The sequence below is a fragment of the Pygoscelis adeliae genome, unplaced genomic scaffold (assembly GCF_000699105.1).
Source record: "Pygoscelis adeliae isolate BGI_AS28 unplaced genomic scaffold, ASM69910v1 Scaffold130, whole genome shotgun sequence".
Taxonomy (NCBI): domain Eukaryota; kingdom Metazoa; phylum Chordata; class Aves; order Sphenisciformes; family Spheniscidae; genus Pygoscelis; species Pygoscelis adeliae.
The window spans coordinates 5,267,098-5,291,792 of record NW_008824031.1 but is presented as its reverse complement, the minus strand read 5'-3'; the positions used below and the strand labels follow the sequence as shown (position 1 = coordinate 5,291,792).

Below are 24,695 nucleotides of genomic sequence, written 5' to 3'. Positions count from 1 at the left end.
TGCGTCGGGCGGGCGGGCCGGGTCTGGGAGGAGCTGAACGCCCCCGCCGGTTTGGGGGCTGTAGGGGACGGAGCTGGGCTCTCGGCCGGCTGGTTCGTCTAAGGTAGGATGTAAAAAGCCGGGATCGAGCTCCTGAAATCTTCTCTGTATTAACGGCGTGCGTGAAAAGGCAGAAGAAGAACTTTGATCATTATTTTCCGTCGTTACGGTTTGGATTGGGATGCTTGAGGTGGTTCGTTTAGGATGTCTTCGGGTTGATGGTTTTTATTCGTGATTTGGTATTCGGAAATGCTTTCGTTGTTTACAGAAGCAGGTCTCGTCGCTTCGGGCGATTTTAGTGTTAACTGGGTTTTAAACTGTTCGGAGCGTTAGGAAGCAAAATAATTTGTAAGGAAGAAGAACCGTAACAGTTGTAAAAAATAACGCTTTCTTGGTAAATGCGATGGGAAGGTGCGGTCGTGGCCCGGCGCTCTTGTGTTGGTTCTGGAAACAGTTTTAAGTAGCCATTTACTTATTTGTGGCAGAGTTTGGATTGGTCTGTGACCAGTACCGTTAGCTGTGAAGGTTCTTCCAAAACCAACGCGGAACAAAGACAGTTTCCTTTATTCTGAAAAGGAGAAACTTTTTGAAGTTGAGCGATAGGCTCATTGCGGGCATCGTTTTTCTGGCAGTCATGTGATCTTTCTTCCGGTTTCAGAAGGGAAACATCTGGAAAATTAACAGCTTAAAATTAAGAGTTTTAAGTTTGGGTCTTATTCCGACTGTTTTGCTTAGAGCAAATATATTGCATCATATGTTAATGACTATTTGTTATGCGAAGCTTTGCAGGTGACTGTGGTAACTTGTGCATAGTATCCGTAGTTTACTGAATTACAGTAAGAGTGGTTTTGTGCCTGAAAGAAATAAAGGCAGCAAGACCGTCTTCATTCTGTCCTTAAATTGAGGCATGACTGAACATCAGTCATAAACACCAGAAAGTTGCCTGCAGAGCTTTGTGATGTAAATATACATACACGAAGTGCTGGTAAACACAGGAAAGTAGCACAATCTGCGAGTGTAATCAACTGCTTTGTTTTGGGGACGATTTTGGATGCCACCTTACCCTACTGGCTCACATCAGTTGTCTTGATCTTGGTATGTGAAAGAACACTACTTTTGTTGCTTTTTTTCCTTCAGGTAGTACAAGTACAGACCACTTTACAAAGCTTTTTGCCAAGTGGTTGCTGCTATCTTACCACCCAGGGATATTCGGGAGACCGAGTGGGTATTTAAGTTGCCGTTGAGACTGACCTAACGAATCTGTTTCCTAGTTACGAATAGAGTCGATCCACACACACACACACACACACCCGGCAACTTTTCAAATCTTGCTGCTACCATCACTGAATTGTTCTTCCTTATTTTGTGGACAAAGTGGGTGAGAGCTGTTCTTCTAAGAAGTAGCAGATGTTGTTGATAATGCATTCTTGAAGTCTCTTTATTAAATAGGCAATAGCAAAGATAACCTATGTCTATTTCTTTGAATTGAATTTGCAGTATATGGGGAAGATAAGGGCAAGGTTAAATATTACTTGTCTTTGAGCGTAGAAAAAGTCCCTTCCGACGGGCAAGGCTAAACACTATTCCTCTTTACTCATCTTTGAGTAGGGGGGAAGTCCCCTCCATTTTTAAAGAAACCTTTTTGTCTTTTCGTAAAGGTTCTGAAGCGACTATCTGAAGACTTCCTTTTTGAAAACTTAAAAAGCAAGAACAATTCTGTTTTAATAAATGAAGGAGAATAAAGAAAATTCCAGCCCTTCTGTAAACTTGGCAAACCTGGACCATACAAAGCCATGTTGGTACTGGGATAAGAAAGATTTGGCACATACACCGTCACAGCTAGAAGGGCTTGATCCAGCTACTGAGGCACGATACCGCAGGGAGGGGGCCAGATTCATATTCGATGTGGGAACACGTTTAGGGCTGTATCCTTTAAACTCATATTGGTATGAAATGTCTTTATGAATGGGGATTTTCAGAATAAAATGTACAAGAAGTGTCATGTGCTTAGTTAGGTGTTCAGATGTTTCTTAATCATTAACCAAAATCTTTTTGAGTTTACTTGCCTTTTGATGTAATGTGTTCCTATGCAATTTTTATCCATTTGTTGGATAAACAAGGTGAACCATTTTGGCAATAGAGAAGTAAGGTGATACAGACTTGCCAATTAAGGATAACGTTAGGCAGTTACGAAAGTTGGTCTCTTACTACATGAATCTATGTAACTTCTCAAATTTTGAATTTTGCATTTATTTTTCTACATATTTTGCCTCTGAGGCTTCTAACCTCTGCCTCCCCCCTCTCACGTTTTGGGTTGGTTTTTTTTGTTTAGGTTGGGATTTACAACTTTGTATATATTAGTAAGTTCTCCCCACTGTCCCACTCTCTCAGAGACTGCTGCTTAAACTTTTTGCTTCCTATATTCCTATGCTGTTTTTAATCTCCTCAGTTCTTTGTTTAATAAAACCTGGTGAAGATTAAATTTTACTCTTCTCCTTAAAGAGAAGAGTAGGGAGCATGTTCAGATTTTATTTGTATTTGTAGGTGTGAATAGTTAGTAACTTTCCTCCATGCCAACACTTCAATGTGAAGTGGTGATTGTTCTGTTCCTTCGTGTACGTACTGCTGGTTTTGACCTTCTCTGAAGCAGGTATGGTTTAACACGAGGATGACCTTGCATGGATCCTCCTATAAACATGATCGGGACTTTGCACGCCTCCAATAAATGCTTTAGGTATCAACTGCCTCTGGGCTGAATCATAGTATTTACACAGCCTTTGTGGCTTTTTTTTCTAAAGCTCCTGTTTTACTTGCAGTGTTTTCTAATGGGTCACTGAACGGACAATTACTTGAGGTACTTGATAACAGCAGAATGTATCTTTTCCTTTGCGCATGTTTGGTTTTAAATTTGTTTTATGTCCTGTTTGAAAGTCCTTATTCTGCACCACAGACATTATGATACTCTAGCAACCGGAATAATTTATTTCCATCGGTTTTATATGTTTCATTCCTTCAAACAATTCCCAAGATATGTAAGTATTTACAATATTGATGACTTAATACAGTGATTGCACTAGGCATGGACTATTTGAAATGGTGATAAGTCACTTGGATACTACTGTTGGCCACCACTCTGAATGATGAAAAATAAGCACTTTATCTTTCAATCATTACAGCTTAAAATACACTGTTGCTGCCTGTTTACATATTTCTATTTATGCTTAGAAACATATTTATATTGACATTGCAGTTATGTCTTGCTGATACTGTTCTTTAGAAAGATTAACAGCTATACTTCTGGCACTCCTGTATTGGCTAAAATAAAAAAAAAAGTATACCACCATCTTAACACTGCTTGACAGACAATGCTGAACCAGGACAAATTCTGCTTTGGGTTTCTGACCTTGAAATAAAGTCATATGAAACAGACAGTCCTCCAAATTCTGTATTTTTTCCTTCGAGAAAGTAAAAGTTTAAATTAACACTATAATAAAATTAGAAATTAATATGCTTATTAAGTCTTTCCTGGGAAACTTCTACAGAATTGTTAATGGAAACTGACAGTGCTTTTACAATGCTATACTGTATTGCATATCTACATGCAGACAACTTTTTGAAAGCACTTTCTTTTTTCAGGTGACAGGAGCCTGCTGTCTCTTCCTAGCAGGAAAAGTTGAAGAAACACCTAAGAAATGTAAAGATATAATTAAAACAGCTCGTAGCTTGCTAAATGATGTACAGTTTGGACAGTTTGGAGATGACCCAAAGGTAAAAATAGCCATGTTGAAATCGATTTCATCCTATCGTACTCCAGCAAAGTGACATACATTCATTAGAGCACTGGTTGATTTTCAGTTGTTCTAAATTAAATTATATGTTCAGCATGCATTTATGGCTCTTTTGGTTAATGTGGTAGGTAACTACAAAAATAATTCTTGCTAATACAAGTACCTTTGGGAGCCTACTGAGGTAATTGTTTGTATAAAAAGTTTACACCTGATTTCATGTAAATCCTGATGTTATTTTGCAAATTAAAGTAAATTCGAGTAATTCCGATCAGAGCTAGAAATGTCATCAAGACATAAATCATATTTGGCAGTGTTAATATCATTTTAGGAAGCAACCAATAGCAAATCTTAAGTCAAGTAAGAGAACTACATCTCAGAAGTATTGAGATGTTTCCTGTTTAGAGTATTTGACTTAGCAAAACTATGCTTCTCTCAAAATGTGCTTATTATAAATAGCAGAAGGATCTGAAACTCAGGAGAGCAGCATGGTGAGAGCTTACCTTTTTGTTGTGATTTTGTATATTTGGCACTTTCATGCTGTGTCTGGTTCAGTTCTTTCCTACATGGAAGAAAAGGAATTTTAAACAACACATACCCTCTTCTGACTCAAATAAATGTGAAGAAAAAGTATCTGGGTTTAAAATGATGTTTTAAGTTGGAGAGATTTCTGTTCTCCTTGGAGACAAACCCTAATCAAGCAAAATCAGACAGACATGTTTGCCTGGAGATGCTATGTAGTCATGCTTTATACCAGCATAAAATATTTGTGAGTAAAAGAAGGAATAATATTGTGGTTACCTTGTAACATTCTCTAGGAAGAAGTGATGGTCCTCGAAAGAATCTTACTACAAACAATAAAGTTTGATTTGCAAGTGGAACATCCCTACCAATTTCTTCTCAAGTATGCCAAACAACTCAAAGGTAAAATATTACAGGGTGAGCAAGTAATGCCTGTTACTAATTTTCAGAACTTAATTTACATTAACAGTGCAAGAATATTCTATTCCAAACTGTTTGTCCTTCCTAATTTTATTTCTTACAACTTTTCTGATTGTTTTTCAGGAGACAAAAATAAAATTCAGAAACTGGTTCAAATGGCATGGACATTTGTCAATGACAGGTAAGATACTTCCAGGAAACCTTTGGAAAGTGAAATAGTTACTGTTGCTTACTTTATTCTGGGATTAGATATTTCTTTGACAAATGTTTGTTACGTGTTTTCTGCTTGTTATAGGTTTTCTTGATAGTGTTCATCAGTTTTTCTTTCCATCATTACCATGATGGTTCCATTGAGCAGGGAATCTAGGATGAGTATAGAAGTAGACCATTAAGACCTTTGCAATTTTGTGGTAATGATTTAGTGCTGCATTAAAAAAAGTTACTGTTTGAAAGGGCCAAACCAAATTATAGATCTCCAGGATAGAAGCTGGCTTATTGCCCAATCTGAGCTATGTGGCACATTCTGAGAAAAGAATTCACTTCCCAATTCCATCATGTTGGTCAATATATATATATATATATTTTTTTTTTTTAATTCTATTTTGGTAATAGTAAACTAGCCATTAAATTCAGTGAGGAATATAGTTTTTAGCGCTAGATTTACAATTTCTTGAATAATGGATTTGCAATACAAGGATGACATAAATTAACAGGAATGTGTGTAAAAGTACTTTTCATCTGTAATGTGGTATTGGAGAAAAGAAAACCAAACAAAACAACTCGATACACTTTAGTCTTTTAAGGAGGATTCTACAGAGCTGGGCAAGTTAATTCACCAAGGATGGTTAAATGTAGTTTTTAATTAGCAAACCCTTAAGAAAATGTGTAAGTGGCCTGACTGTTCAGAAGTGCTAAATACATTGCTTTCAGTCATACCTGCAGCAGTAGAACACCATTAAAAAAGGGGTGCATTTTTATTCATATGCCTAATTTGAAGTAGCCCAGTGTGGGTTCAGGTTCTGTACGTGTCACCTAAACTCTCCAAATTAATTTGAGCAAAAGGTTGCTTAGTGTATTTGGATGTCAAAAGATGTTTACTTCAGCTGCTGTCAGTCTTGTACGTGATGATCTTACAGGTGGAACAAAAATACAGCTTGACTGTCACTGTTAAGTTTGTCAGGGAAAAATTCTGTTATGTATCCATCAAACTTTGGACACTACTCTACTTGGAATTAGATGGTGTTTAATAATTCAAGAAATGTAATAATTAAAGGAAATGCACTTCAGGAAAACATTAGTATGAAGTTGGAGTGGTTGTTTCCAATAATACTTATCTCTGTTCTTGAGAGGCTGTCCTGTGCTTACTTAATAGGCACCATATTAGAAGAGTACTTGTTTTCTAGGATCCTGGGAAAATATTTCTGTACTTTGCACTACAGGCCTTTAGAATAGGGGGTTCTGTTTTTACGCAGCCGCAGTACACCCCCCAAGTAAATGTCATGAAAGTAATAATAAGAAATCAGTGTTTTAAGAGCTAGTTTTTGTGTCTTTTTTTACTGTTTACTGCTGACCTGATTCTACCAGTGTTTAAGTATCCCATTGGCCTTCAGTTACATGTAGCCCACTGGAGAGAAAATGAATTTAAATCACTGTCTAGGCTACTAGTTTGAGGCATTTAGGGACATAAAGAATTCATCAGTGAATTCGCAGAAACTTAGCTGGCTAGCTGGATCTAAAATGGTTTAAGCAGATCCTATGTTACAGAATCTATGGAGGAAAAAGAAAGAAAAAAGAAAAACAAATTTTGTAATTTAAAATTAATATCAGGAAACAGTAACTTTGATTATGACAGGAACTTACTCAGTTAATATCAATAATGCCAATAATATCAGTTATTTTAGCATTAGCTTTAACAAAGGCTATTCAAGAGACAACCTTTTACAGTTTTTACAGCTTGATCTAAAACTTCCATCATGCTTGACAAGTTGCTTTATAAGTTCATGTTGGCTGTTCTGTGGGATTTTTTTTAGTACTTGTTTACGTTTTATTGAAACACATTTGGAAACTCTAAAATCCAAATGTGGGCATCATTCCCTAACCAGTGTAGTGCAGTGACAGCACGCTTGTGTGGCAACAAACATGAACACTGTATTTGGTTAACACTACAGGTGAGACTACAGTGGAATGTAGCTGCCCATACTTGGAATATAATGCTGTCTTTTCCCTCTTCTTCCACACCCATATAGTGTTAGGTTTTCTATTTTTAAACTCCAAACTTGATGTTCCTATGCAGTGTATTGCTTCTGTAGGCATATGCCCTCTGTATTATCTGTGTAAAATTACTTTGTTTCATGATAGCAGTAGTGCAGAAACACTTTAGTTTTGTAAACTCTTTTGTTTAACAAGGCTCTTAATTAAAATTGTCTGAGATGTTAAAGCGTGGTAGGATTTTATACCCTGGTAATTATAGCTGTCGTACATTAAAGTGTTGGACTTTGACAATCAGAATTGTCTTCAGGGTTGTGTTTTGTTCTGGGTTTTTTATATTCCAGTCTCTGCACTACATTGTCACTGCAGTGGGAACCTGAGATCATAGCTGTTGCAGTTATGTACTTAGCAGGCCGTTTGTGTAAGTTTGAAATACAGGAATGGACATCGAAACCAATGTACAGACGATGGTGGGAGCAATTTGTCCAAGATGTTCCTGTTGATGTTCTGGAAGGTATGAAAAACATTTGCCACGAACAGAGAAGTATTTCCTTTAACTGTATGACCTAGATCATAAGTAAATGCAAATTGCTTTCTATCTAGGTTTTAGTCAAAATAATCATGTGTAGAGTATGAAACTCAGGTCATATGTGCTATGCCTTAACCGGGTTTTTAAATTAAACTTGTTAGACTGGCTTAGTCTGGAAGCTTATTTAGTTACCATGATTAGTATTCTGGTCAATATTTGCTTTACGACTTGTTTAGTTTATAACACAGCTAATTAGCTGCTAAGTTGTCCTGGTGTGTGTTTTCTAACTTTTTAATAATTCCCTTCTCCCCATTTTAAATAAGCAGCTCTGCGAACACGGGAACTAATGGAGCCTGGTTTCCGGTGGTTTTCTCATTGATGATTGACCTCTTTAACCAAATTATGCTAGTTTTTTTTTTTTTTTTTATGGCGTACCATGACTGAGGAACAGATGATGGGGGATGAATTCTGGTGTGTGTGTGTGAATTCTCATAGGCGATGAATTACAGATCTTTTTCATCAATACAGATATCTTAATACTATTCCCTTTGTGTGTATATATTCTCATATTTACCTGCTAGACAGAACCCCAGGAAGTTCATAAAATAAAGCAGGACCTTTCTTGACTCTTGTTAAGTAAATTGTGGTTATGTGGCCACTAATTTGTCTTCATAAAAGTTTTGACTGACTTCCCAGTACAAATGTCGGGCTAAGCATACTTCTAGGTCCATAAATTGCTTTAGAAACCACCTTTAAAAATTGATGCTTGTCACAACCTGGCATTGGGTTCTAAGGAATTTTTAAGTGAAACGTTATGTGTTGCTGTTCAGGTGGTTTAGCCTTTGTTGCTCTTAGAACTTTTAGGTGAATACCCTACAGTTCTGATGATTTCTTAAATGGTTACCTGCTCTGTATTATGGCTTTTTCCAGAGTTCCTTCAGTTTCAGATAGATCTTCTGCTGAATCCTTGTCAAAGAAGGTTGTAGAATGGGAATCTTTCCAGTTTCTGCTACTGTATTAGTGAATGCTCATGGAAAGAACTCCTTTGGCTTTTCTAGAAAGGTTTTCTTTTCCTTGAGTGCTGCTCTTGCACCTGGTTATCAGTTGGTCCTACATGTTTTCTGACAAACCTTTAGCTCCTAACATGTTGGAAGAAGAATTTAGTACTAGTCCTTTACTTAGTTTCCTGAAACTTTTTTGACCAGCCTAACTAGACGTGTATTTTAACATATAATCTTCTTTCACTCACTTTCTTACTGTATTACTATCCTGTTGTTACACAGTTACCTGGCTCTCCAAGCACACAGTAATGACATATGGTATATTAATACCAAGACACTTTGTTCTTTTTCTGCAAGGTGTGCATATACACTTACATATTGTTCAGCATAGGCAGAAGAAACTCAGAAATGCAAGTATAAATTGAAAAATAGTCTGTTTTAAAATAGTAAAATCTCTGGTCATTATAACAGTGAGTAATACTTGCAATGAATTTTTCTGAAGTTGATGTCCAGTAAAAAGCTTAGTTGATAATTGTCTATTAAATGTACACTTGTTCATTATAGGGGTATAACCTTTTGGATTTTTTTTTTTTAAAGACATCTGTCATCAGATTCTGGATCTATACTCACAGGGAAAACAGCAAATGCCTCATCATACTCCTCACCAGTTGCAGCAGCCACCATCTCTTCAATCTACACCGCAGGCACCTACGGTACAGCAATCCCAGCAATCCCAGAGTTCAGAGCAATCACAGACTCAGCAGCAAAAAGAGTCACAACAGTCAGCACAACAACAGCAGCAGCAGCAGCAGCAAACACAAGCACAGCAATCTAAAAAGCCGTCTCCCCAGTCAAGTCCTCCTAGACAGATTAAAAGACCAGCAGTAAGTTTAACTTTGTGTTTTATTTTCAAGCTGACCTGATGTCCATTTGATTTAAAGGCTGCAGTGTGCAGCAGACTTGTGTTTGCTTTGAGAATGAGCCTGGTAATTAATTTTGTATGGTAGACTTCCATTGGTTTTATGGCAAGTATGTTAGTGTAGAACAGCCTTTACAGTTTTGGCATACCACATTCTTATTCCACTTGAGGCAAAACCAGTGGAGAGACTTTTAAGTCAGCATGAGCTATTAAGGTTCTAACTGTTCGTGGTTCTGTGCTACCAAATTTCATTGTTTTCGCTATTAAGCAGGCTTCATTTAGGGAAGGTCTCTTGTGCCATACCTGAATGCAGAGATGTGCACAGTGCTGATGAATACATTATTTGACTCTCTGGTCTTTGATTACAAATGTGAGAGAATGGTGGCTTCTAAAAGTATGTCAAAATTCTTAGAAAAAGTCTTTCAAAATAATCTAATAACAGTAGAAGCCTATAAATTCATCATACATCAAAGTCTCACTTTGTCTGTATTATTACCTCATCGTTGAAAATAAGAAGGTACGTTGGCAGTTGGATAATATCACAAGCACTTCTGAGTGCTTTTCCACAGTCATCAAGTTCAAATGAAGTTTTCAGACTTTAATCTACGCTTTGTGGGTTTGTTTTTTTTCACTTGTAAGTTATCAAAAAAAAAAAGTGTTAAAGTGTTACCCAAATCTTCTCGCATGTACTTAGTAAGAAGAATGTTTTCAGAAGTAAAATCTTTGGAACAAGTCCATTTAGGAAGTAAATTTTGTACAGCTTTTACAGCTTTTGCTCTAACTTGTAATTAATGCATGCCCAAACTAGAGAACAGACATCAAGGGGGAAAAAAACCACAAACAAACCCAAAAACCCAGGAAGAAGCAACAAATGATAGAATGAAATGGAATTGGAAAAGCGCAGCATCTTCATGATAGCAGCCTCCCAAAAAAGAGAAAAATGTAACTCTGTAAAACCTTGGTCTTATAATTGCAAGATATAACCTACTACTAGAGGAAAAAATCTGCACTGAAATACATAGTTCTTGCACTGAACTTTAGAGTTGTTCAGGATAGAAAGGTGATAAAATGTGTTAATTAGCTTGAAAATTGGGAGAGCTCTTTACAGGTAGTATGTCTGTCTTTTCATACTTTTTCTATCATCAGCACAAATCCTGCTTGGGTTGTCCGATCTCTAGGGCAGGGAACTCTTTTCTTATTTTTCTTGTCCCCCTGTACTCGGCACTGGTGAGGCCGTACCTCGAATACTGGGTTCAGTTTTGGGCCCCTCACTACAAGAAAGACATTGAGGTGCTGGAGTGTGTCCAGGGAAGACCAGTGAGGCTGGTGAAGGGTCTGGAGAACAAGTCTTATGAGGAGCGGCTGAGGGAACTGGGACTGTTTAGCCTGGAGAAAAGGAGGCTGAGGAGAGACCTTATCACTCTTCTACAACTACCTGAAAGGAGGTTGTAGTGAGGTGGGTGTCGGTCTCTTCTCCCAAGTAACAAGTGATAGGACAAGAAGAAGTGGCCTCAAGTTGTGCCAGGGGAGGGTTAGAATGGATAGTAGGAAAAATTTCTTCACTGAAAGGGTTGTCAAGCGTTGGAACAGGCTGCCCAGGGAAGTGGTTGAGTCCCCATCCGTGGACGTATTTAAAAGACATGTAGACGTGGTGCTTAGGGACATGGTTTAGTGATGGACTTGGCAGTGCTAGGTTAGTGGTTGGACTCGATGATCTTAAAGGTCTTTTCCAACATAAATGATTCTATGATTCTTCAACGAAAATGCCTGGGACAGTTTGGCACATCAGTAACTGTAAATAACAATTTGGATTTCTCTATGTGTGTCCATGAGATTCTAAGTTGTTATGAATGCTTGTTCATTCATCTAAAGGCTCTACCTTTACAGCACTACTGATTTCACCCTATCCCATGTGTTAATGAACTACCTCATGGAAAAAAGTGATGCCTTTTGCATGAATAGTATCTCTGGTCAAGCCCTCAGAGCAACTTACCTTTTCTTGAAATTAAGTTTGAGGTCCATCACCTAATAAATAAGGAAGTGAATAGTACAGTTAAAAGGTAAGTCCTGGTGCACTGTAGGCATCCAGAACAAATATAAAGCAAAGGGTGACTCAGCAGGAGTTTTGTAGAACAGCACAAACAGCACGAATTTGAGAAAAGCAGATGTGATTATCTGAAATAATTCTTTTTCCAGAAAGCAGTCTAGGAGAACAAGATGTGTAGTGTTTGAAAGATTTACTTGGTGCTTCTAAAGTGTTCTTCAGTTAGATGTACCATAAAACTTACTTAAAATGTTTGCCTCCTTCTATAAATAGGGCTTTGCATGACTTCTCCTTTGGTTTGTACAGAACATAAATACACTTTGCTCCTGGAGGCCAGATTTTCCAATTACATGAACTCTTGTAAGTCCATTACCTTCTACTGAGCCAAGATACTTTTAAGCAGCTGAGGCATTGGCCCATGACTTACAGACCCATACCAGAATCTGCATATCCTCTACATCTCTAGTGGTGAAGAGCACTTGAATGTTCAGTTGACTTCACTAAAAATACACTGGTGAATCATTAGAAGTAAATAGTATATTTAGTTTGATTAAACTAGAAATTATTAGTGGGAACAATTTTAATGCACATAGAAACAGCACTAAAAGAACAGTTCCATTGTGGTATGGATTGAGCTTATTATGAAAGTATTAAATAACAATCAGCATGCTAATAAATAATGCTGACCCTGGGATGTCATGGCTGGAGCAATACAAACTACAATGCAGTAGAAGGACCAAAAAAAAGCTCATCTCTGTTTTAGCAGCTGCCATTATTAAAGAAGTGATTTAAATTTTTATAGGCTTTGGGTTTGTTGCTTCTTGATTCCTTCCCCCCTGCATCCCCCCCCCCCTTAGCATAAATACAGTTTAAACTGATGTTTGTTCTTCTGTCACAGGAGCTATTTGGCTCCCGTTACTTGTTCCATTCTAATGGTGTACCTCAATGACATTATTTTCTGAACATTGCTCCATGTTAACAAATGCACAATAATTGAATTGCTTGCCACTTGGCACTGATAAACTGACTTCATAGAATGAGTGACTTTTGGAAATGTTGCAATAAGTAGCAGAGACTTGCTTCTATTTGAAAGTGCGGGGAGATCTGATGTTTGGGTGCAGTTTTACAGGCAAGGAATTTAGTGCTAGAAAACTGAGAAAAGACCACCCAAGTAAAACGAAGGCAGCAGATGAGTCTGTGAGAGTCACCAAGAAAAGTATGTATGTTTGGAATGGGAAGATAAAGATCGTCCTTAAAAAGCAGGAGAGCAGATGGAAGGTGGCTGGAGATGAATTGAAATGACTATGAAAGGAGTGTAAGAATGAGGTAGCCTCAAGCAGGCTTTGGGTACCTTTGTATTGGACAGCAAAAATCTTGAGAATATCCATCAGAATTAAGGAAAATTCATTGTTCAAGTTGAAGTGAAATGTATGTCCATTCTTACTGTGGAAAGTAAAGTGATGGGAACTGAGCAACAGTTCATGAAGGTAAAGCCACTAGAGGTAAATAGTGCCTTAAAAAACCCCTTTAATTCAAAAGACAGAATCTATGTACCGTACCCCTCTGACTCTTATCATTAATTTCAAATACATTTGTAACTAAGCTTAATTTACTTAAAATTCCAGTTAAGTTTTCTGCTTTTCTCAAAGACCATCAAGTAGCCATCTCTAAGCTGGGAAGATTTTTCTTAGTCCCTTGTCTGTGATTCTTTAAGAAAACCACAACAAAACAACAACAACAACAAAAAAAACAATGAAAAACTTGTGATTGGAAGGATGATGTGAGGTTTTGTGGGTTTTGCTCAGTGTGCATAATTTTCTTTTTCTGGCCTAACATTTGGCTTTTATGCAATGCTTTCCATCTGAAGGCTTCTGAAATGTTTTGCACTGAGCAACACTTTCACTGCCCTCCTGTCCTGGTAAATAAAGCATAAAGGGCTGAAGTGATTTTGGCAAAGGTTGAATGATAGGTCAAAGCAGAATCGGGAACAGAGGCCAAGTCTCTTGCTTTCAGCTCAGTGAGCAGTGTACAGGACCATGACGTATGTGCAGTGGGTGATAAATAAATTAAACGAGATGTAATACTCAACAGCGAGAACAGCAGCAAATGCTTTATCTAAAATAGCTGCTATTTTTTCAGTCTTTACACTCTGCCAGTTAAGCTCGGCTTTACCAATGTGATTTCACTTTGTTCAGTTTGTGTTGCATCTGTCTGAAGGGATTGGACATTATTAGCCTCCTAATAAAAATATAGGAACAAATAAAGGCTTTGTCCTGCCTCCTTTCAGGGGAGGGAGGAGGAAACTGGTTCTGGGTTGGAAACTGGTTCTGGTTTAGTCAGATCTGTACAAAACCTCTTCAGCAGGCTTTAAGATGTTTCCTATTTTGCTCACTTGTTACCATTTTAAAATGTTTCGTATTTTGCAATGGTTTTATTTCCATCTTTTTTTTTTTTTTTTTAAACAGGCTGTATCTCCAAAAGAAGAAACAAAGACATCAGGTAAGTGTTAATGTTCTATTCATATTGCTTTCATTTTACTGTTTTAACCAGAATAAGTCATTTGCTGACGTGCGCTTTGTTTGCTTACAGGCTTGGCAGTTCTAAACTAGTTTGATCCTAGTAATGTATCTTTAAATATATACTGCAACTATTTTTAAAATGTTCCTAACTGCAAAACTTGAAAAAATGGAGTATAACTGTGCCTCAGGAGTCCCTTAATACAGTCTATTCAGTAGAAGTCTTGCTAAACTACTCAACTCTCAATGTATAACTCCATGCATCATTTGGAGTAGTTCTTCAGCAAGCTGTGGGACCTTGAAGTGACTGAAAGTACCATGTCATTAAATAGCTGCACTAATAATAAGTCTGTTGGTAATCAGTGACATTTGTAATCGGTTGTTGGCATGGCTGCCAGTAAAAGGCATTTTGTATCAATATGTAATCTAGCTTAAGAAACGCTTCACTGCAGTGATCGCATCTAGTTCTTTTCTTTTGTTCGTTTGGTTGGGGTTTTTTCCTTCATTTTGCTGTTTTTGGAACAATGTATTTCAGGATAGCTAGGATGGGATTCTGCAACCTTTCCTAAGCAAGTCTGGCACTTCTCCCTCTCTGGCTCTGCAGATAGATTCCAGAGAGCTGTCTCTTCTCCCTCCTCTCTCCTGTGCAACTGCCATTTTGTTTGATTTCTAGACACACATTCCCCTAGCAGAGCATAGTTCAACTTCTTCTGAGATTTGTTTTAACTATTTACAAGTTACAGTTTTGTGCTAGAAAATGTACACATGCTCATCTTCACTTGCGTACTGTTACTGGGACAATTTGTCTCTAGTTACAAAATACGTAGCTTGAACTTGTAGGCATGTGTTCTTTTGGAAGACTTGTTTGTGATACTTGATGCCACTTTATTTATACGAAGGTCTTGATTTTAGTTTTCTTTATTAAAGATACCTAGTATATATGATTTCCACTGTACTTTTGCATAGTGTAATATGATATGATAATCATTAGCATGAGACCAGAGTTGGAATTTGGAAAATATTGCAGAGCAATAGCCAATTAGGAACTTCCCAATGTTTTTTAGAACCACCACCACCATCTAAAATTCCTAAAATTGAAACTTCACATCCACCAATACCTCCTGCACATCCACCTCCAGGTAAGCTTTTATTTTGTTAAACACATTTACTCTTGCCGTTAATTGCCTTGCTTTTCATTCAGATGGTGGTAATGGTGTGGGGGCAGGGGCTGTTGCCTTGATTAATCAGCTTGGCAAGTAAAAGCATTAGGTAGAAGCTCTAGAGAGAGTTTCATCTTAGTAGCACAAGCTTTTCCAGACAGAAGCAAAAAAGTCATGATGGAAACAAGACTACACTAGGTGGACAAAGGCGAAACAGAGCTGTGACTGTTAAAGGCATAGAAGACTAAAACTTACTGTCACTAGCAGGTGCAAAAGGGGACTTACATTCTCAAAAGGATGGCAGATGCCATATTCTATTACTAGAGTAGCTTCCACCTGTCCTATAGAAGTCCTCCACGTTACATTTTTAGTATAGAAATTCTGCAGGTGTGTAACTTCTAAACAATAAGGGGGATACTTTGCTGCGTCCCAAAAGAGGACTTTCATCTGCCAGAGAACTTTAACACTGCACACATGCCTTACGTTTGCAAAATAAACTGTACTGTTGTAAAAATGTGCTTCCAGCACCTTGATGCATTAGCTGTCCTTCCAGTGACCCTTAAATATGACATAAATATTTTATAGAGCATGGTCCATAATATAAGATGACAGTTTCTAACAGGGAAAGACCAGAGAGAAAAACAGTGCTCTGAAGTATAGTAGGACCATTTTTCCCACTCATTAAAATCTAATTAAGAATGAAGAGGTTCTTCTAAATACCACGTTCATTGTTCCTTCAGTTGTTAAATCTTGAATGCACATCTTGCATCCAGAATGATTCTGAAAGTGGGCAAATGGGGAAATTATTGCCTGTTACAATTTAGGAGCTAGAAGTCATTGAAATCATAGGTACCACAGCCAGCGTACCCACCTTGCATGACCTAATTATGTAGCTGTCCTAGGGGACAATTTTGCTGTTAAAATTATGACTGCTTAGGTAAGATAAATCCTATTTAGGCAGGTAACGAATTTGTTTCCCTTGTTATCTAAAATTTTCCTCTTAGAATTTGTTTTATACAAGCAAATCATTGTATAAGCACTGAAACATTTTAAGAACAGTCTTTAGAGGCCAACTCTTGTCTTTTGGGGCTCCGAGGAAAAATCAGGTGAAAACTAAGACTGTTTATTGACCAAATGAACAGAAGTACTAGAAGGTGGATTTATCTCAAATTCCGTTTAGCATCATCAGTTTAGTTGTTGTATGTCCCTGGAAATGACTGCCCTATATCTGCTTCTAAATAACTTTTCTTACTGAACAATGTTTTAGATGTTTATATATACAAGCAAGATGGATGTCAAGATGCCCCAAACTCTTTTTTGCTGGGCATTTAAATACTGACTGTATGACCATAGAGAGATGTTGCCATTAGGTCAGTCTTCTTATTGTGGTATTCCTTACTTTATAAAGTCTGCATTAAGAGGGGAGAAAAAATACTTTAAGATTCTTATTTAAAGAGAAGACAGCTTAAAGCATGTTCTTCCTAGAAATGGCCAAGTATAATTCTGTAAAATTCTGACCTTTTTATGAACTTCGCCAGACTGTCAGGTACCGAGTTCCCTGAAATTAATCAGTGGAACAAAGCTGATCAGATTTCATGTTCCAAGCAATCTATCGCACTTTCTCACTTACCCTCTGGTTTTCTTTTTTCTTTCATTTGGTAAACGGGTTTAGAACTGAGTGTTAAAGACTTGAGACTTTGGCCTGTATTCTTAAATAATATTTCCCAACATGGGAGCCAAGTGAAGTGCAGAGGGTAATCCCAGGCCACCTCCTGGACTATAAAAGAGGTAGAAGAGAGGCCTGGACTAAATAAGATTGAAGCACTGATCAAAAGATTTTTGGTATCTTGGTCCCGTGACTTTTTAAATCTGATAGTTGTGGTTCTGTCCATCTAGTCTGCTAATTTCTGCTGATTGTAGAACAATATTTAAATTATAAGAAAAGAGTAATAAGAATGGAAGATGTATTTAACTTTTAGAATGGGAAAAACTGACCTTGAAGCTTTGTTATGCAGCTTAGGTATTTTCTAGTGATATAAGAAGGTCTGACTGGATACCATATGGCATTCAGAGACTTAGAGAATTGAGTCCTCTTTGGATATGTTAACTGGAAGAAAAATATGAAGTATTCAGAAGCTGTTATTGCCACTATCCTTCAAAAAAATAAATGAAATTTTCTTTTCCAGAGCGCAAGCCTCCTTTGACAACTGCAGTTTCAATGGGAGAGGCAGAGCAATCTACTACTGTGGACTCAGTAGATATGCCAAAGGTCCAGATTCCTCCCCCTGCTCATCCTGCCCCAGTACATCAACCTCCACCTCTGCCGCATCGTCCCCCACCCCCACCCCCCACCAGTTATATTACAGGGATGTCTACTACAAATTCTTACATGTCAGGGGAGGGTTATCAAAGTCTTCAGTCAATGATGAAAACAGAAGGACCAACTTACGGAGCTTTACCACCGGCCTATGGACCACCAACTCATCTACCATATCATCCTCATGTCTATCCTCCCAACCCTCCACCACCAGTTCCACCTCCACCCCCTACTTCATTCCCCCCGCCCAATATTCCACCTCCTACTCCTGGATATCCTCCTCCACCTACATACAACCCTAATTTCCCTCCTCCAAGACTGCCTCCAACTCATGCAGTACCACCTCATCCACCTCCAGGGCTGGGAATGCCACCAGCTAGTTACCCCCCGCCTACTGTTCCCCCAGGTGGACAGCCACCTGTACCACCTCCAATTCCACCACCTGGTATGCCACCTGTAGCAGGACTTGGACGTGCTACATGGATGAGATAGCATGAGGTAATTTGCACGATATCCTTTATGTTGACTAGGCAGGAGTAGCTAGCCAAAACCTACTTTGTAAAGATGAAGAGGAGGATAATTTGTATAATTTAGATGAAGAAATGAGGCAGTGAAATGAAAATTTAGCTGATCTGTTTGCAGTATTGTTTATGGTGAGTTATATAGGCTTCTAGATTTTAATCAGCTTTGCAGTATCTATTCTAACTTTATACATTTGACTTAAGTTTAAATTGTCTTGAGTTATTCCAGCACTGGATTACTTTGTACTAGCAAAACCAGCCATATTGGCTCAATTATATCAGTAAGAAGAAAATTTCCTTCTAGAAATCAGTGCCTATTTTTGAGTATCAAAATAGCCAGATACCATGAAATTTTATCTATAGTAAAACTTCATTTTTAGTAATAATTAAAACAACACAATGTCAAGCATAAATGCTACTTTATTTAAGAGAGATTCTGAATGCTAGCTGACTGGAATCATTTTGAGGTGTTTGCGTTGCTGATATTTTTGTTTTGGAATGTACTGGTATCTTAAAGTATTGTATGTTTACACCTATTTGCAAATTCCTGTACATAATATATATATTTTCTAAGTGTGAAAGTCTGAATGTAACAACCTACTGTGATGTACATCCTGATTATAAATGGGACTACTTTGTTCACATCTACCCAAATAAAATTGGTTCTGAATTTGGTGGACTTCCAGGTTTTTCATAATAGTTCAGAATTCATAACTACGGTACTTACCGCAAGATGTTTCAGCAGTGGTCTCCCAAATCTTATTCATCAGTTTATTTAAAAAGAATGTGTTTTATTTTATTCAACTAGAAGTATACACTATCACAATCAATCTCTTACTTCATTTTTACTAAAATATTTCAAATGAATCAAAAAAATCTGTACTATTACTTTCCCTCCCCAAAAAAGCCAGAGTGGTTCAATAATAGGTAAAAACGCGTGCTAAGGTCTAAAGAATTTTGCTATATACACAACAGCAGGTGCTAACTCTTCCAGTTCTTTGTAAATAATATACAGAAAATATAGCAGGGCCGTAAGATCACAGGTTTAACAGAAATCAAACTTTAAACTGATTTCTAAAGCAGCACAAATAGACTTTCCCCACATTATGAAAAATATACAATTTTATCACTTTACAGTCATGCACTTTGAAAAAGATCAGTAGTACTCTTCCCCCACAGTTTCTAAAAAGATAAAAGGTCACTTTAACACTGATTTCGTTTAATATCTAATATTTGGATTAAAAATGTGCCATTCTCAAACAAGGTTGTGCTCAGCAGTCTTATCAAGGTGCAAAGAGCCAACTGAAGCTGGTTACACCGCAGCATTTCAGCAACTTTTATGGAAATGCCATTCACTTCAGCCACTCCAACAGAAGTCAAGGATGCGATTTTACTCTCCTTAAGCAAGCAAAGTCCATTTGCAAACAATGGATGCTTTCTTGGCCAGAGGATTGCAGAACCCAGGGCTTCCATCTTGAGGAAATTAACTTGGACTGTTGCCCCAAATATATCAATTTAATGGCCGCTATTTCAAGGGATGCTCCCCTCCAACTTGATGTTCAAAGCTCCTCCGGTAGTTTTCACTGAAGACTTAGCGCATAGGTAAGTGAATTTAAATATGCATATAAAACATCTTTTTAGACAACTGAAAATTCAGCACCCAAGTCATCCTGTAAAGTCATTGAGTGTCATTTTACCCCAGGAAGATACTTCATAGCTCAAGTGGAGCTAAGTATGAAGAGTAGCAAGCCTAAAAACCCCCCAAAATAACACCCCAACGTACAGCACTGTCATGTTCTTGTGCAAAATCAATGATGCACGTCTTACATTGAAGATTGATGCTGCCAAATAGAATCTTAAAGAAACAGGGTATACCCTAAGAGCATCAAGACTGTTCAGCTGAACTACTGGCTACCCTCTAAACTGGCTCTTCAGGATTCGCAGTGGTAATGGACCTCCGCTGCACCGCTATTTCCCTTGTAGGCGAGATCTGCAGGTGGAACAAAACAAGCTTTGCTTGAAGTCGTTGAATAGATTTTGAGAGAGATTTGATAGCAGGGAATATTTGAATGAGAATTACATAGCTGGTGAGACTAGTAATCTGATTAGTATAGCTCTTGTCTTGTTGAGAGGACCTGCTCGTCTAATATACTCCTAAAATAGCAAGCACGTCAACACAATTAACTCCCTACAAGTGCTGGCAACATTTGCATTGCTTTAGTTAAAATTCACTGCCATAAATTAACCTTGTTCCCAATATGCTTAAATCCTCTGCTTAATCCAGTGATGAGATGCCACCAAAATTAAAATGGGCTTTCAAGCAGATGATAGATTAAAGTAACCCTCTATTCAACATCGGATGTTAAGGAAGAATGATGCCTCTGCTTTACATCACCTTTTCTGGTACGAAAATCTCAAGGTATAAATTGTACAGGAGGAAGAAGACAAGTAATCAATGGTGACTAGAAACTGGAGGTCAAAACAAAAAGCAAAGAAGAGGAAATCCAGGATCCTCTAAAGATGCCGTATTTTAAAGGAGACAGACAAACTCTAGAATGGATTTTTCCAGACACATTGGATGTAAATATTATAAGACTTACAGTTGGCTAGCTCAAAGTTCACTGACTGAGCAGTAGTAAGAAATAAACTACTGGTGAGCGTGTGAGTGCGCGCATGCGTGTGTGTGTTTTGGGGGTGGGCCTTGGGTTTTTTTCCAAACAACCTACTCATCTTGACTGTTACATTTTTATTTCTGCAATGAACAATGAAGTGGTGCTTACCCTTACTGATTACTATGTATTTTGGTTGTATGCCTTCTCTGTGTTTTTTACTGGTTACAGATCTCGGCTCTGACACTCCAAATTACCCAGGCAGCTGGATTATTGTATGCCATGGGACCAATTACCTTTCATAACTCGCAGCATGGGCTCCTGGGTATTGTTATCGGTGCGCCATGTTAATACAATACCACAAGTCAAGAACTCAACTGGTAGAACAAATTAATTTAAGAGGAAGAACCTGTCCAGCTAATTCAGCTGTCTGTAGCTGTGACTGATTCTTACGGAGAATAAAAAGAAAGTGATGGTGTTTGAGGTCACTAAATCTTCAAACTAATCACTAAAATTGATACAACTTTTGAAGAGGAGGCTTTGATCTTTTCACATGCCTGTCTTTAAAATTATTTTACATCAATTATTTTAATAACCAAGCCCCACTTCCTTGGACTGTTGGGAAAGAACATCTAATAAAATACAGGGACAGCTGCTGTGACAACTTGGAAAAAAAGGGGGTCAAATTCTTACAACTACACAAGCAGCTACTCCACAATAGCAAAATATAAGTCCCATTGTTTTATATACAGCCATTAGAAGAAGGAAAAACCCACTTGTTTTGGTTCATTAACAAAAATAAAGCTTGAATGGCAGGAAGTAGTCTCACCCGACAATGGAGTTTTTATTCAGCTCTGCAAGGTTGTTGTTTGGTTACCTTACACAGGAACCAGTATAGGTGAGGGCTCCAGCAAGAACATTAACAAAAAAAAAAATACCCAAATCTTCCTTATGTGAAAGATGAGCTGCTTTCGAAGATCCTGTGAAGCCGTAAGCACTGTTAGGACGGCAGTTTCTGCTGAATTATTTTGTAGTAAAAGCTTTACAGGAGAAGTGTTGCCATATTTGTAGGGAATACTGGTGTGTGGCTAAGTGACTTCAGTTCATTCACATTACAACTGCAGAAATCTTATGTTATTTGTTCATGAAAAATAGTTCATTAACAGCTGATACGGAGTCTGTACGCTTGTGTGATGAGTACCACTGTACAACGTACAGAGTGGTATCAGTGTTTTTAGCTCGCCACTCAATATTGTACACAGCACCTTGTGAAAACAGTTGCATGTCATTCTTCAAAATAAGGACCTCCAAAAAAGTGTTAGCAGCTCAGGAGCTTGGCAGGCAGTAAGCCAACGAATTCAAATTGCTTTTTCCTTGGAAAGTGCTGCCTGGAGCCACTAACCCAGCTATGAATCATTGACAAGCGGGTGGACCGGAGCGATACAAACTGTGACTTCTCCGCAGGTTAAGGGTTCTTCTTGTTCCTCTTAGAAATTCTCTCGAGTTAGTTAATTCTACAAACAGACCATTACAACAAAGCAAGTTTGAACTACGATACAAATGATGCAAGTCTGGCATTATTGGATGGTTACCCATTGAACAGTAGTTCCAGAGCACCACAGCCTGGAAATCAGGCCTTTAGCTGCCATATTTACACTATTGTTACAAAAAAAGCAAAAAAAAAAGAAAAAAAAAAGAAAAAAGGAAACCCTGAAAAAAACTCAACCCCAACTCCCAAAGAACAGGCAGCCAGAAATGCTGAGCTCTGCCTCTTTAGTCTTCACAGAATCAATCGCGTCCAGCCTCCGGGACAGTGTTCCTACAAGGGACCCTTGAACTGGTTTCCCGAAAGATGTTGCCTGATGGAGGGTTTGGAGCTCGCAGCATCACCCAGCTTTCGCCAGACAACCTGTAAGAAAAAATAAAGGGGTAAGGAAGAGAAAGACAGGAATTAAAAAAACCCAAAGCCTCTGATGAGTTGCAGTATTTTCATAATTGCAGTCTGAAAGTTCCTAGAACTGGGCTGTAATTCTCAGCAGAGCCACTGGATGGCATCTGTGCACCAGTTTCCAAGGGAAAAACATTGATGCATTTTTCTAATTAGTCTCTCTTGAAATAAGAACCATTTTTGCCTGGGGTAATAGTATAAAACAAATACACTAGGTTCAGAAGTTAAGTTCAATGGTAGGTCAACCCTGCCATGCTTACAGAAATGATGTTACCATGAACAGACAAGAAAATGAAAAAGATAATGATTAAAATTTTATATACATATATATATATATGACTTTCTAAAAACATACATTTTATCAGTCTAGATCCACTGGGGTAAGAGAGGCTATTTTTTTTTAAAAATAAGAAACTGCAAAGCACTTCACAGCTGCCTTGAGTCTACATAAAATTAATATTTAAAGAAAAAACAGCTGATGATACACAAACAGAAATGAGTCCATTTGGGAGGATGAAGTTATGGCGTTTTACCTTTCCCCCTGCAGGGCTACAAGGGAATGTGGCATTAAGCAGACAAAAATATCCTAAAAAGCAGGCCCTCGTTCACTCTGGTCTTGGCTTTGCTTATAGGGATCCAGCAACCAAAGGGAAGTGCCTCGGCCCCTGCCAAGGATGCTTGCAGTGATCTAGCTCTGCAAGAGGCACTTGTGTTCTTTATACCCTCTTTTTAGGGTTGAGGTGGTTTTCAGAATTTAAACAGAGGGTTAGGCTCCTCTCTGCTGCTGCGAGGCACGAAACGATGCCACCTGGGCTGACTTCCAGTGTGGACTTCTAAAAGAGAAGGCTCCGTAAGCATCCCCCTCCCTGCTGTGGGCACTGCTGGTACTGTTGAACAGCACATCCCCGGCTGCAGGTGACATGCAGCTTGAGCCATATTCTAGCAGAAATGCCAAACTCTTTGTTCAGAGCCAAAGCATGGCCAAGGTGCTTTGAAGCTGGAAGCAGTGCCACAGCAGCAGACACCACAGAGCAGAGGTTTGGTACGAACACTCACCGTACAGGACGTGGCAAGCTCAGTTAACAGTGTGGTTGCCCAACATGTTGGCAGTGCTAAAAGCACCCCACACACCATGATGCTGTTCAACAGCTTCAGACATGCGTATTCTCCCTCTGATGTTATCTTATGGTTTAGGCTCAAACCCATTCAAGATGTACAGCTTTAAAGGTAGCAACCAGTTGCTGCTCAGCCCAATCCGAATCCCTAAGGACACACTTGGAGTCAACTGCTAACAGGACTCTCCAAGCCAGGGAGAGCCCTTCGCACAGCTCTTGGTCAGCTAGACTAGCTACTCTGCACCGTTGAAGGCAGCAGAGCGGGAAGTATCTGCTGAGCAAAGGCTGCTCCGTGCAGTGAACGAGGCACTCGTGTTACTGATACCCAAAGCAGTGGTCAGCAGAGCCTCCACTCTTCCCTTGTGCCTGTGGATCTCGCATCAAACAGGGCTTGTACGCAGCAGACCCCTGCTCCTCTGTACTTCTAAGACCACAAAAGAAACCCCTAGAGCTGCTGAGAGGAGTTATTACATTGCACATTTCACGAACAATCGCCTTCTCCTTTTCACTCAGGTCTTCTTCATAGTTGTCTTGCATTTGCCTGTCCAAATTTTCATGGACCTCAAGGACCTACAAAAAACAATATTACAAAAGCATTATGCTCCTCAAATAATTAAGTGTCCCTAACAACCTCATTAACCAGTAGTTAAATTGGCAGGATTCACAAAGCCTTGAGAGTCAGAGCACTGCAAAGACGAGCATGACACCAAGTTGGGTGCCTCCATCCTCTCCCTTCCCTGGTGACGGCATGCCTCTGTCCCACCACCTGCTGTGGTGTGGTGTGGCTGCCACCACAGTCCAGGAGGACCATGTGATAATTGGCAGCGACTTGCCTGTGCCCACAAACACATCTCTTTGAGGAAGGCTGCTGGTGGCCCCACCTTCCAGGCAGCTCCCCCAAGGCAATCCCCCGCAACTCATGCTCCCTCCATTCCCCTCTTTCGCAGAAGCGGAGCTTCTCCACTCCTTTCTGCTAATCCGAGTCATGGGGCAACTGTGGTCAGCCCAGGCCAGCAGCTTTTAGGTCTAACAGGGTTTTAGC

At 38.8% G+C, this 24,695-nt stretch overlaps 2 protein-coding genes across 2 annotated transcripts in view; one reads left to right on the top strand and one right to left on the bottom strand.

The window, feature by feature from the left end:
- The first annotated feature begins 58 nt into the window (after positions 1 to 58).
- CCNK (cyclin K) lies at positions 59 to 18,653 on the top strand. The gene is made up of 11 exons (XM_009328209.1): positions 59 to 103; positions 1,698 to 1,964; positions 2,990 to 3,071; positions 3,676 to 3,807; positions 4,643 to 4,748; positions 4,890 to 4,947; positions 7,319 to 7,488; positions 9,102 to 9,388; positions 13,933 to 13,966; positions 15,048 to 15,122; positions 17,330 to 18,653. The coding sequence occupies exons 2-11, from the start codon at positions 1,768 to 1,770 to the stop codon at positions 17,950 to 17,952; spliced, it is 1,764 nt and encodes a 587-aa protein (XP_009326484.1). The 5' UTR covers positions 59 to 103; positions 1,698 to 1,767; the 3' UTR covers positions 17,953 to 18,653.
- Positions 18,654 to 22,409: 3,756 nt separating this feature from the next.
- CCDC85C (coiled-coil domain containing 85C) overlaps positions 22,410 to 24,695 on the bottom strand; it is a 119,613-nt gene continuing 117,327 nt past the window's right edge. The window contains exons 6-7 of the mRNA XM_009328200.1: positions 24,125 to 24,223; positions 22,410 to 22,499 (exon numbers count right to left, since the gene is read on the bottom strand). Of these exons, the coding sequence (XP_009326475.1) occupies positions 22,410 to 22,499; positions 24,125 to 24,223 (189 nt within the window). The remainder of the gene's footprint in view (positions 22,500 to 24,124; positions 24,224 to 24,695) is intronic.

Coding starts and splice junctions, on each gene's coding strand:
- CCNK (XM_009328209.1), top strand. CDS start 1,768: ATGAAGGAGAATAAAGAAAATTCCAGCCCTTCTGTAAACTTGGCAAAC. Junction 1,965..2,989: donor GTGGGAACACGTTTAGGGCT/GTATCCTTTAAA, acceptor TCTGCACCACAG/ACATTATGATACTCTAGCAA. Junction 13,967..15,047: donor AGAAGAAACAAAGACATCAG/GTAAGTGTTAAT, acceptor AATGTTTTTTAG/AACCACCACCACCATCTAAA.